General features: G+C 51.0%; 1 protein-coding gene across 2 annotated transcripts in view; it reads right to left on the bottom strand.

Annotated features, from left to right (window-relative positions):
* Positions 1-10831, bottom strand: part of LOC122932639 (protein Atg16l2-like) — a 31622-nt gene extending 20791 nt beyond the window's left edge. For both annotated transcript variants that reach the window (XM_044287164.1, XM_044287165.1), the window contains exons 1-6: positions 10681-10831; positions 5265-5361; positions 2364-2454; positions 1307-1380; positions 356-598; positions 30-95 (exon numbers count right to left, since the gene is read on the bottom strand). In XM_044287164.1, the coding sequence (XP_044143099.1) occupies positions 30-95; positions 356-598; positions 1307-1380; positions 2364-2454; positions 5265-5361; positions 10681-10807 (698 nt within the window). In that variant the 5' untranslated portion in view covers positions 10808-10831. The remainder of the gene's footprint in view (positions 1-29; positions 96-355; positions 599-1306; positions 1381-2363; positions 2455-5264; positions 5362-10680) is intronic.
* Between the last annotated feature and the right edge of the window lie 1770 nt (positions 10832-12601).

The following is a 12601-nucleotide window of genomic DNA, read 5'->3' as shown; positions in this document are numbered from 1 at the left end:
ATTTTTGGATAAATTCCCCCGATACTCACCCTTCGGCGCTGACTGTCTTGCGCAAGGCTTTTTTGACTATGCGGCTCCACATCTCATCCTTCCTCCTGTAACGAAAAAAAAAAAGAAAGCCGGTGAAGTCCCCGAGGACGCGAGGAGCAGATAATGAGGGGTCCGGTCATAGGACCCCCAAATCCCTGCTGTCACCCCGGATACGTTATATCTGATACATGCGGTCCCACCTCGAAAATAGAGGGCCCCCGACCCCATATGTCAGGGGTGATAATATATACGTTGTCCAATGAGGTTAATTATTTCCATAACCCCCTCCCCCCCTCCAAAAAAAAAAAAATCTGGGGGTGACCACCTCTCGTTGATGCTGTTCTGCTGCTCCGCTTCCATCACTTTCTTCATGGTCAAAGCCTCAATGAGGTCGCGCTGCTCCTCCTCGGCCTCGTGAAGCTGCCCCTCCAGTAGGAGGCGCTTCGATAGCAGATGGTCATAGTCTTCCTTCAGGTCGGCATTGGCACAGACCATCTGGACCATCTCCTTCTCCAGGCACTGACATTGATCTTTGTGATCGTCCACCAGGGCAGCGAGGAAAGAGATGCTGTAGAAGACACCAGTAAAAAGATCTGCTTTGTAAGAAAGCCGAGCTGCAGTGTAAAGAAGAGAGGAGGCAGCAGTACACAAAGCAAGCACTGAGACAGGGGGGCGGTTGATTTCAGACCACCTGAGATTCTAATACACAATGCAGGTAAGCTGGAGACACCGATCATAGCTATGCATTAACAGAGCAGAACTGCAGTGTAAAGTATGGAGAAGGGGCAGAGTACAATTCTGAGCCTTTAATGTGACAGAAGGCGAATCTCAGGCCACAGCAGACATTGTAGCTCAGCTGGATCAGTGTTCAAGACTGTGCCCTAACAGAGTAGAGCTGCAGTGTAAAGCAAGGAAAGAGGGACAGAGCAGCAAAGTGAGGTGGATTTTAGACGACCTCAGACTCCAATAGACAACGCGGCTCATGTGGAGTCAGTGGCACAAAAGAAAAAAAAGAAAATAATAAATAAATAAATCATGTTTTGTACTCAAGTCACATACAGAGCTGCATTAAAAAATCGATCACTTTGAATATATTTGATTTACAAGTTGGAGATTAAATACACGGCTGTACAAATAGCAGAAGTGAATGCAGCTCTGGATGTGACAGGAGCATACGAAATACTGTAAGGGCAAAACCTAGGCAAGAATGTGCAGAACTAGGGAGAAAGAGAGAGGAGTAAGCACTCAGAGCTCAGCTCCGGGGTGAGAGCCGCACCTGGACCTCTGCTGCTGCAGCTCCTGCTCCCGCTCCTGCACCTCCTTCTTCAGCTCGCAGGCTTGAAAGGCCAACTGCAAGGACAACAAGGTCAGCAAGAAACCAGCAACGGAGCCGCAGGTGGCGGATCATCAGACAGACCCCGACCGTAAAGACAGTACGGATCGTCAGACAGACCCCGACCGTAAAGACAGTACGGATCGTCAGACAGACCCCGACCGTAAAGACAGTACGCATCGTCAGACAGACCCCGACCGTAAAGACAGTACGCATCGTCAGACAGACCCCGACCGTAAAGACAGTACGCATCGTCAGACAGACCCCGACCGCAAAGACAGTACGCATCGTCAGACAGACCCCGACCATAAAGACAGTACGCATCGTCAGACAGACCCTGACCGTAAAGACAGTACGCATCGTCAGACAGCCCGTGCCGTCGAGGCAGGCCCCAACGTCGAGGCAGGCCCCAACGTCGAGGCAGGCCCCAACGTCGAGGCAGGCCCCAACGTCCAGGCAGAGCCCAACGTCCAGGCAGAGCCCAACGTCCAGGCAGAGCCCAACGTCCAGGCAGAGCCCAACGTCCAGGCAGAGCCCAACGTCCAGGCAGAGCCCAACGTCCAGGCAGAGCCCAACGTCCAGGCAGAGCCCAACGTCCAGGCAGAGCCCAACGTCCAGGCAGAGCCCAACGTCCAGGCAGAGCCCAACGTCCAGGCAGAGCCCAACGTCCAGGCAGAGCCCAACGTCCAGGCAGAGCCCAACGTCCAGGCAGAGCCCAACGTCCAGGCAGAGCCCAACGTCCAGGCAGAGCCCAACGTCCAGGCAGAGCCCAACGTCCAGGCAGAGCCCAACGTCCAGGCAGAGCCCAACGTCCAGGCAGAGCCCAACGTCCAGGCAGAGCCCAACGTCCAGGCAGGCCCCAACGTCCAGGCAGGCCCCAACGTCCAGGCAGGCCCCATCGTCCAGGCAGGCCCCATCGTCCAGGCAGGCCCCAATGTCAGACCTACAATCAGTCATTAGACTAGAAGAGTCTACTCATACCAGGGGGCGCTACATTTACCTCTCCATTGTAGTCCCTGAGCGCCGAAATCTCCTTCTGTAGGGTGGGGGAGGCGTCTGATCCAGCAGTGTGCACCCCCTCCGGGAGGGTCCTGCAGTACAGAAAATGGGGAAACTAAGCAACAAGATGTGGACACTAGGGAGAGCCACCAACCTGCTATATTCCAATATGCAGCGCATCTTGGGATTAGAGACACAGCTCAGCAGACAGTATCACACATGATGGGTGTAGGATTAGATACGTAGCTCTGCAGACAGTATCACATCTTGCAGCGGTGCTGGAAAGTTTGTGAACCCTTCAGAATTTTCTATATTTCTGGATAAATTTGACCTAAATCTACATTAGATTTTTACAAGTCCTAAAAGTAAATAAAGAATCAAATCATACAAATGACTCAAATGCTCCGATATCACATCTGTGAAAGTATGTGAACCCCGATCTTCAGTATCTAATTGTTTATTACTCCTTCTCATCGGCTTGGAGGGATCTCAGCCCGTTCCTCCCTACAGAAGAGCTTCAGCTCTGCTATGTTGGTGGCTTCTGCTCTGAACTGCTTGCTTCAGGTCCTTCCACGACGTTTCTATTGCATTAGGGTCAGGATTGTGACTCGTCCATTCCTCCTTCTTCTTCATTAACCATCTTTGGGAAAAACGACTTGCAGGGTTGTCGTCCTGCTCCATGACCCACTACTCTATTCTACTAAGGTTTCGTTCACGGACAGACGTCCTGACATTTTCCTCCAAAATTTGCTGGTATAATTCAGAATTCATCATTCCATCTATGATGGTGAGCCGTCCTGGCCCAGATGCAGCAGAACAGGCCCAAACCATGATCCTACCACCACCAGGTGTCACAGATGGGGTGAGGTTCTTATGCTGGATACAGAGTTTTCCTTTCTCCGCTTCTCATTTACAGCAGAAAGTTCTATTTTTCCACTATACTTCTGGCTTGTCCAGGTGATCTTTATAAAATGCAGATGAGCAGCAATGTTCTTTTTGGAGAGCAGTGGTTTTCTCCTGGCAGTCCTGCCATTAGGGATCGACCGATTATCGGATTTACCGATATTATCGGCCGATATTCAGGATTTTGAACGTTATCGGTATCGGCATTTATTTTGCCGATATTCCGATAACGTCCTGGGAACACAGATCGCGCTGCTGACAGCGCTCTCCGTGTTCCCTCAGCAGCACAGGGGAGAAGAAGCAGTGTCTCCTCCCCCTGTGCTGCTGCTGCCGCTCCAGCCAATGGGAGGACAGGGGACAAGAGGAGGGGAGGAGCTATGGCCACTGCGCCACCAATGAAGCTTAATCTCACAATAATTCATATACAGGAGGCGGGAGCTGCAGGATCACATAGCCGGCTCCCGACCTCTATGAGCTGTAGCTGCGATCTGCGGTAGTTTACTCCTCAGGTGCCGCGGATCGCAGCTACAGCTCAGAGGTCGGGAGCCGGCTATGTGATCCTGCAGCCAGCTCCCGCCTCCTGTATACGAATAAATGTGAGATTAAGCTTCATTGGTGGTGCAGTGCGCCCCCCCAAGCCCCCCAGTATCAGACATTGGTGGCGCAGTGCGCCCCCCTCCCCCCCAATATTAGGCATTGGTGGCGCAGTGCACCTCCCCCCCAAGCCCCCCCAGTATTAAGCATTGGTGGCGCAGTGCGCCCCCCCCTCCCCCCCAGTATTAAGCAGTGGTGCGCCCCCCTCCCCCCCACCCCAGTCGCAGTGCGCCCCCCACAGGATTCCCTCTCCCCTGCTCCTCCGATCGGAGCCCCAGCAGTGTAATGCTGGGGCTCAGATCGGTTACCATGGCAGCCAGGACGCTATTGAAGCCCTGGCTGTCATGATAAGCTCCATGCTGCTGTGTGCACAGAGCACACAGCAGCAGGGACAGTGTGAGCTCCTATTCACCCTGATAGATCTCTATCAGGGTGAATAGGACAAGGGTTCTAGTCCCTAAGGGGGCTAAAAGTTAGTTTAAAAAAAAAAAAAAAGTTATAAAAATAAAAACATCAAAATATTCAATATAAATGAAAAAGAAAGATTTACAAAAAAAATAAAAAATACACATTAACAATAAACATTAATTTTCAGCAGATTTGTGGGAATTTTTTTTTTTTCTTTCAAAAATGAAAATTCCCAGAATATCGGTATAAATTATCGGCTATCGGCCTGAAAGTTCACAAATTATCGGTATCGGTATCGGCCCTAAAAAATCAATATCGGTCGATCCCTACCTGCCATGCACACCATTGCTGGTCAGTGTCCTTCTGACTGTAGACGCATGAAAATAAAATCAGAAAAAGAGAGAAAGGCCTTCCGTTACTCAGTTTCCCTTGGGTTCCTTTGTGAATTGCAGACTATTACACATCTTCCTCTTGGCATAGTCTTTGTTGGTCAACCCTTATTGAATTTCCTCAGTTTGTAGACATTCTGTCTGACTGAGGATTGGTGGAGTCCAGACTGTTTAGAGATGGTTTTATAACCTTTTCCAGCCTGATGAGCATCAACAACTCTTCTCGCGAGGTCCTCAGAAATCTCCTTTGTTCCTGCCATGATACACTCCCGAGACGTGCTGTGAAGATCAGACTTTGATAGATACACGTTCTTTACATAAAACAGGTCGCCGACACCCGACTCCAATCCTAAAGGTTCACATACTTTTACCGCTCACAGACATATGATATCGGATCATTTTTCTCAGTAAATAAATGACTCATTTTGGTTCTTTATCTATTTTTAGATAAAGTTTTAGGTCAAAGTTATACAGAAATACAGAGATTTCTGAAGGGTTCACAAACTTTCCAGCTGCATATGCTTAGATACCCCCATTCATACAGTAGAGGCTTAGATACAGCACATTAAGTATACTGCCCTGACCACCCACCCCTCGACTGTACCTACCTAGCAGCATGGTGGCCCCCCGGGAACAGGACAGGCTCAGTCTGGATTTTTTCTGTCAAGTCCTTCAGAAAAACAGATTTTTCCAGAAGTTTATTGTCTGAAATAAATAAAAAATAAAATAAATAAATAAACCAATAAACCATCAAATCACAAATAACTGGATGACAAAACCAGAAGGTCTCAATGATTCTGGGGGCGGTCTGATAATTGTGGGGTCAGTGACCAGAAAAAACGGTAACCTGATAACTCAGAGCGTCTGGAAGTCTGAACCCACAGTCCATCCGCAGGGCCAGATCAGCCTGCTCATCCGAACCACCTGCTTCATGAATAGAATGACTGAGCTGCAGTGAAGACTGGCACATTCACAGACTGAGGATGCAGCGGCATTACACAGGAGGTTTCTATGCCACTCAGGGTATGTGGAAAGCTGGGTGAATCTGTTCATCGACCCCGGGATGGATTCCATAGTAAGGAGACACGGTGTCCATGAGAGGGGCCCCGGCAGACGTAACGGCCGAAGCCCCCGATACGGATGATAAGTGATCCGGAGCCACATTCAGCCTTTATCCTAAGAATGAGGTGGACACTGACCCCCCCCCCGTCACGTACCGTCACCTCGACTGCCCCTCGCCCCCCCCCCCCCCCCTGCACCGTCATCTCCCTCCTCCCTTTCCTGACCGTTCTGCTGCCAAAACCACAAAATCAGAGCCCGAGTGCAAGTTCAAGGCCGGGGGGGGGGGGGGGGGATAATAATAAACTATTTATAATAGTGAAGCAAACACAGCGCCGGAGCAGCAGGAACGATACAGTCATGACACGAGCAGGAGCCCCCCACATCCTTAAAGGGACAGTCACCATGAGGTCAGCAAGGAAACTCTTCACTGCTTTCTTCTCCAACTGACATTTATATAAGATCTAGAGGGACCGGACAGGAACCATGAGATCTATACACACGAGGTATACAGGAGGCGCGGGGTATACAGGAGGCGCGGGGTACACAGGAGGCGCGGGGTACACAGGAGGCGCGGGGTACACAGGAGGCGCGGGGTACACAGGAGGCGCGGGGTACACAGGAGGCGCGGGGTGTGGGGGTATACAAGAGGTAAACAGGAGCCACGAGGTACAGAGAAGGCAGGAGGCGCGGGGTTTACAGGAGGCACGAGGTCCAGTCCATAATCCACACAACTCCGATTATTGAATTACATGTAACCAAATTATATGAGGAAAGGAGCAAAGAGTATCACATGTGACAGGATTAGATACACAGCTCAGCAGACAGTATCACATGTGACAGGATTAGATACACAGCTCAGCTGACAGTATCACATGTGACAGGATTAGATACACAGCTCAGCAGACTGTATCACATGTGACAGGATTAGATACACAGCTCAGCAGACAGTATCACATGTGACAGGATTAGATACACAGCTCAGCAGACTGTATCACATGTGACAGGATTAGATACACAGCTCAGCAGACAGTATCACACAGGATAGGATTAGATACACCGCTCAGCAGGCAGTATCACACAGGATAGGATTAGATACACAGCTCAGCAGGCAGTATCACACAGGAGAGGATTAGATACACAGCTCAGCAGACAGTATCACACAGGATAGGATTAGATACACAGCTCAGTAGACTGTATCACACAGGATAGGATTAGATACACAGCTCAGCAGACAGTATCACACAGGATAGGATTAGATACACAGCTCAGCAGACAGTATCACACGGGATAGGATTAGATACACAGCTCAGCAGACAGTATCACACAGGATAGGATTAGATACACCGCTCAGCAGGCAGTATCACACAGGATGGGATTAGATACACAGCTCAGCAGACAGTATCACACAGGATAGGATTAGATACACAGCTCAGCAGACAGTATCACACAGGATAGAATTAGATACACAGCTCAGCAGACAGTATCACACAGGATAGGATTAGATACACAGCTCAGCAGACAGTATCACACAGGATAGGATTAGATACACAGCTCAGCAGACAGTATCACACAGGATAGGATTAGATACACAGCTCAGCAGACTGTATCACACAGGATAGGATTAGATACACAGCTCAGCAGACAGTATCACACAGGATAGGATTAGATACACGGCTCAGCAGACAGTATCACACAGGATGGGATTAGATACGCAGCTCAGCAGACAGTTTCACACAGGATAGGATTCGATACACAGCTCAACAGACAGTATCACACAGGATAGGATTAGATACACAGCTCAGCAGGCAGTATCACATAGGATAGGATTAGATACACAGCTCAGCAGACAGTATCACATAGGATTGGATACACAGCTCAGCAGACAGTATCACACAGGATAGGATTAGATACACAGCTCAGCAGGCAGTATTACACACGATAGGATTAGATACACAGCTCAGCAGTCAGTATCCCACAGGATAGGATTAGGTACACAGCTCAGCAGACTGTATCACACAGGATAGGATTAGATACACAGCTCAGCAGACAGTATCACACAGGATAGGATTAGATACACAGCTCAGCAGACAGTATCACACAGGGTAGGATTAGATACACGGCTCAGCAGACAGTATCACACAGGATAGGATTAGATACACAGCTCAGCAGACAGTATCACACAGGATAGGATTAGATACACAGCTCAGCAGACAGTATCACACAGGACAGGATTAGATACACAGCTCAGCAGACAGTATCACACAGGATAGGATTAGATACACAGCTCAGCAGACAGTATCACACAGGGTAGGATTAGATACACGGCTCAGCAGACAGTATCACACAGGATAGGATTAGATACACAGTTCAGCAGACAGTATCACACAGGATAGGATTAGATACACAGCTCAGCAGACAGTATCACACAGGAGAGGATTAGATACACAGCTCAGCATCTGAACACCACAGACAACCAGCACTATGCGCTGGGTCAGCAGAGCCGACACGGCTCACCCTCCCACTGGGCAGTGCCCCTTCTGGTGCCCTAGTTCCTCTCTAACTCCTTGAGTCGCCCTTTTATGTGGAGTCTTCTATTCAGAGGGATTACAGATGATGGGAGTCCTTTTCCTCTTTCCAGCTACTCAAGTCTGTGTCAGTCTTTACTGTAGTTCTAGCATTTTATTCATCACAGCTAGGAGGGGGCTGCAGTGCAAGCAATTATGGGAGTGAGTATAAGACCCCTGATCACCAAATAAAACTGCATCTGAGGCGGTGATCTATGGGGGTTGGAGGTTCTTTAGGCCTCATGCCTCGGTACATGTCCACTCTCACAGGTCTGTGCCTCCTCCATGTAAAAGCAGAGTGACAAATTCCCCACCGGGGTGAAATCCTCCAGTTTCCATACTGAGACGCAGGTAGCAGAGCCGACACTGCGCAGCACGGTGTGAATGGACACTACATCCACGGGGGCAGGGGGCGTGCCCCGACCTCTGACCCCGGTACCGGCTGATAACAGGGAGCAATAGGCAACAAACTACTAGAGCCACGTCCCTTTAAGAGTGACTACACCCATCATCCAGCGCAGTTCCTCATCCCGCAGGGCTTGTAGCCAGTGACTCATGAAAATGTTTATTTCAGGACTGGAGGCTTCCCCTGAGGTAACCCCCTCCCCCACCGAGCCCAGGTAAGTGCTCATTAACCCACAGAGTGCCAGTCTGGAGAGAGACACACTGATACAATGTAATGATGTGGAACTACAACGCCCAGCATGACCCGTTACCCTGTAGTAGAATGGAGATTTGTGCATGCTGGGATCAGTAGTCCTCCAGCAGCTGCCCGTCCAGGTTAGTCCTGCTCTGTCAGTGGCTCTTCTCCTCCATATTACTCCGCCCCCTCATTACCTTGCCCCCTCCCATTTATTTACATATTGAAAACAGTGGGGCTCATTCACATATTCAACCCCCCACCGGTACAGAGAAGTGGTACTGAGCGATCCCCCCCCAGTACAGAGAAGTGGTGCTGAGCGATCCCCCCCCAGTACAGAGAAGTGGTGCTGAGCGATCCCCCCCCAGTACAGAGAAGTGGTGCTGAGCGATCCCCCCCAGTACAGAGAAGTGGTACTGAGCGATCCCCCCCAGTACAGAGAAGTGGTACTGAGCGATCCCCCCCAGTACAGAGAAGTGGTACTGAGCGATCCCCCCCAGTACAGAGAAGTGGTACTGAGCGATCCCCCCCAGTACAGAGAAGTGGTACTGAGCGATCCCCCCCAGTACAGAGAAGTGGTACTGAGCGATCCCCCCCAGTACAGAGAAGTGGTACTGAGCGATCCCCCCCAGTACAGAGAAGTGGTACTGAGCGATCCCCCCCAGTACAGAGAAGTGGTACTGAGCGATCCCCCCCAGTACAGAGAAGTGGTACTGAGCGATCCCCCCCAGTACAGAGAAGTGGTACTGAGCGATCCCCCCCAGTACAGAGAAGTGGTACTGAGCGATCCCCCCCAGTACAGAGAAGTGGTACTGAGCGATCCCCCCCAGTACAGAGAAGTGGTACTGAGCGATCCCCCCCAGTACAGAGAAGTGGTACTGAGCGATCCCCCCCAGTACAGAGAAGTGGTACTGAGCGATCCCCCCTAGTACAGAGAAGTGGTACTGAGCGATCCCCCCTAGTACAGAGAAGTGGTACTGAGCGATCCCCCCCAGTACAGAGAAGTGGTACTGAGCGATCCCCCCCAGTACAGAGAAGTGGTACTGAGCGATCCCCCCTAGTACAGAGAAGTGGTGCTGAGCGATCCCCCCCAGTACAGAGAAGTGGTGCTGAGCGATCCCCCCCAGTACAGAGAAGTGGTGCTGAGCGATCCCCCCAGTACAGAGAAGTGGTACTGAGCGACCCCCCCCAGTACAGAGAAGTGGTACTAAGCGACCCCCCCCCCCCAGTACAGAGAAGTGGTACTGAGCGATCCCCCAGTACAGAGAAGTGGTACTGAGCGATCCCCCAGTACAGAGAAGTGGTACTGAGCGATCCCCCAGTACAGAGAAGTGGTACTGAGCGATCCCCCCAGTACAGAGAAGTGGTACTGAGCGATCCCCCCAGTACAGAGAAGTGGTACTGAGCGATCCCCCCCAGTACAGAGAAGTGGTACTGAGCGATCCCCCCCAGTACAGAGAAGTGGTACTGAGCGATCCCCCCCAGTACAGAGAAGTGGTACTGAGCGACCCCACCCCCAGTACAGAGAAGTGGTACTGAGCGATCCCCCCCAGTACAGAGAAGTGGTACTGAGCGATCCCCCCCCAGTACAGAGAAGTGGTACTGAGCGATCCCCCCCAGTACAGAGAAGTGGTACTGAGCGATCCCCCCCAGTACAGAGAAGTGGTACTGAGCGATCCCCCCCAGTACAGAGAAGTGGTACTGAGCGATCCCCCACCCTCCTCCTGTCACTGACGCCCGGCGGGGGGCGGGACTCACACGACTGGATCAGCTCCTGGAAGACGCCGGTCTGGGCTCGGTCCCGGCGCCGCAGCTCCCGGATGATGTGCCCCTTCCAGGCCGCTCTCCCCCCTGGGTCCCGGACTCTGCGCTCCGCGCCCTGCATGCTGCCATCCGCAGCCACAACACGGGGGCGGGGATAAAGCCGGGGGGCGGGGTCACACGTCACCAGCCTCTCAGGACTCCGCCCCGCACGTCACATGACCCGAGAAGAGATACATTGTATCAGAACCGAGAAGTCATAACTTCCTGTCTATCTTCAGCAAGTGTCCCACATGAGACCTACCTGCCGGGCCACTTACCCACGTGGGGCGGGGTCACTCACCTGCAGATGTCTGGAGGCTGAAATGAGATCTGAAGGAGGAATGCTGAGGAGCAGGAAGTGTTTGAGCGTCCAGTCCCCTGTCTGTATATTGTATCTGCCTGTCATCTGTCTATTATCTATCTATATATCATGTATCTATTATCTATCTCCTATTATGTATCTCATATCTATCATGTATCTAATCATCAATACAGTGGCGTAACTATAGGGGGTGCAGGGGTAGCAGTCGCTACCGGGCCCAGAAGCCTGAGGGGCCCAGAGACCCTTGTGCCACATAAGACACTGGCATTATAGAAAGTGCATGCTGGTCAGGTTACACCTCTGGCTGGAGGGAAGGGGTTAGGTCAAGAATTTGGCATGAGGGGGGCCCTTGCAATGTTTTCCCCAGGCAGCAGGAAGGCTACGTGCTCCCCTGACCCTTTCCAACAAGCCCTGAGGGACGGGGGCCCAAGCTGAACTCTTGCACTGGGGCCCATGAGCTTTTAGCTACGCCCCAGGATGCAGGAGTAGATAGATTTATTAGCCGTGTTGTATTTTCCACCCCGGTGTCGGCTCCACATCTGCTGCATTTGGAGTAGTTGATGGTTCATGTTCTGCTTGTGGAGCCGCCGGTTCGGAGCTCGGTGACGTCCTCTGAAGCTTCTCCCTCCTTTTTCTCTCGCTGTTCCCCGTCTCATACACATTTTCGGCCACGTCCAATCTGCACCCTTTCAGTTCACCCTTAGGCCTCTTTCACACGGGCGTTGCAGGAAAATGTGCGGGTGCGTTACGGGAACACCCGCGATTTTTCTGCACGAGTGCAAAACATTGTAATGCGTTTTGCACTCGCGTGAAAAAAATCGGCATGTTTGGTACCCAAACCCGAACTTCCTCACAGAAGTTCGGGCTTGGGATCGGGATTTCCCTTATAACCATGTTATAAGGGAAAATAATAGCATTCTGAATACAGAATGCATAGTACAATAGGGCTGGAGGGGTTAAAAATAAAATAAAAAATAATTTAACTCACCTTAATCCACTTGCACGCGCAGCCGGCATCTCTTCTGTCTTCATCTTTGCTGTGTGCAGGAACAGGACCTGTGGTGACGTCACTCCGGTCATCACATGGTCCGTCACATGATCTTTTACCATGGTGATGGATCATGTGATGACCGGAGTGACGTCATCACAGGTCGTGTTCATGTAATGAATGCTCACCCCAGGTCCTGTTCAGCAAAGGAGACAGAAGAGATGCCGGCTGCGCGAACAAGTGGACTAAGGTGAGTTAAATAATTTTATTTATTTTTTTAACCCCTCCAGCGCTATTGTACTATGTATTCAGAATGCTATTATTTTCCCTTATAACCATGTTATAAGGGAAAATAATAATGATCGGGTCCCCATCCCGATCGTCTCCTAGCAACCATGCGTGAAAATCGACCCGCACCCGCACTTGCTTGCGATTTTTACTCAGCCCCATTCATTTCGATGGGGCCTGCGTTACGTGAAAAACGCACAAAATAGCACGTGCTGCGATTTTCACGCAACGCAGAAGTAATGCGTGAAAATCACCGCTCATGTGAAAAGCCCCATAGA

This window comes from Bufo gargarizans, chromosome 3 (genome assembly GCF_014858855.1).
Source record: "Bufo gargarizans isolate SCDJY-AF-19 chromosome 3, ASM1485885v1, whole genome shotgun sequence".
In the NCBI taxonomy this organism is placed as follows: domain Eukaryota; kingdom Metazoa; phylum Chordata; class Amphibia; order Anura; family Bufonidae; genus Bufo; species Bufo gargarizans.
This window is presented reverse-complemented; position numbering and strand designations above follow the sequence as displayed.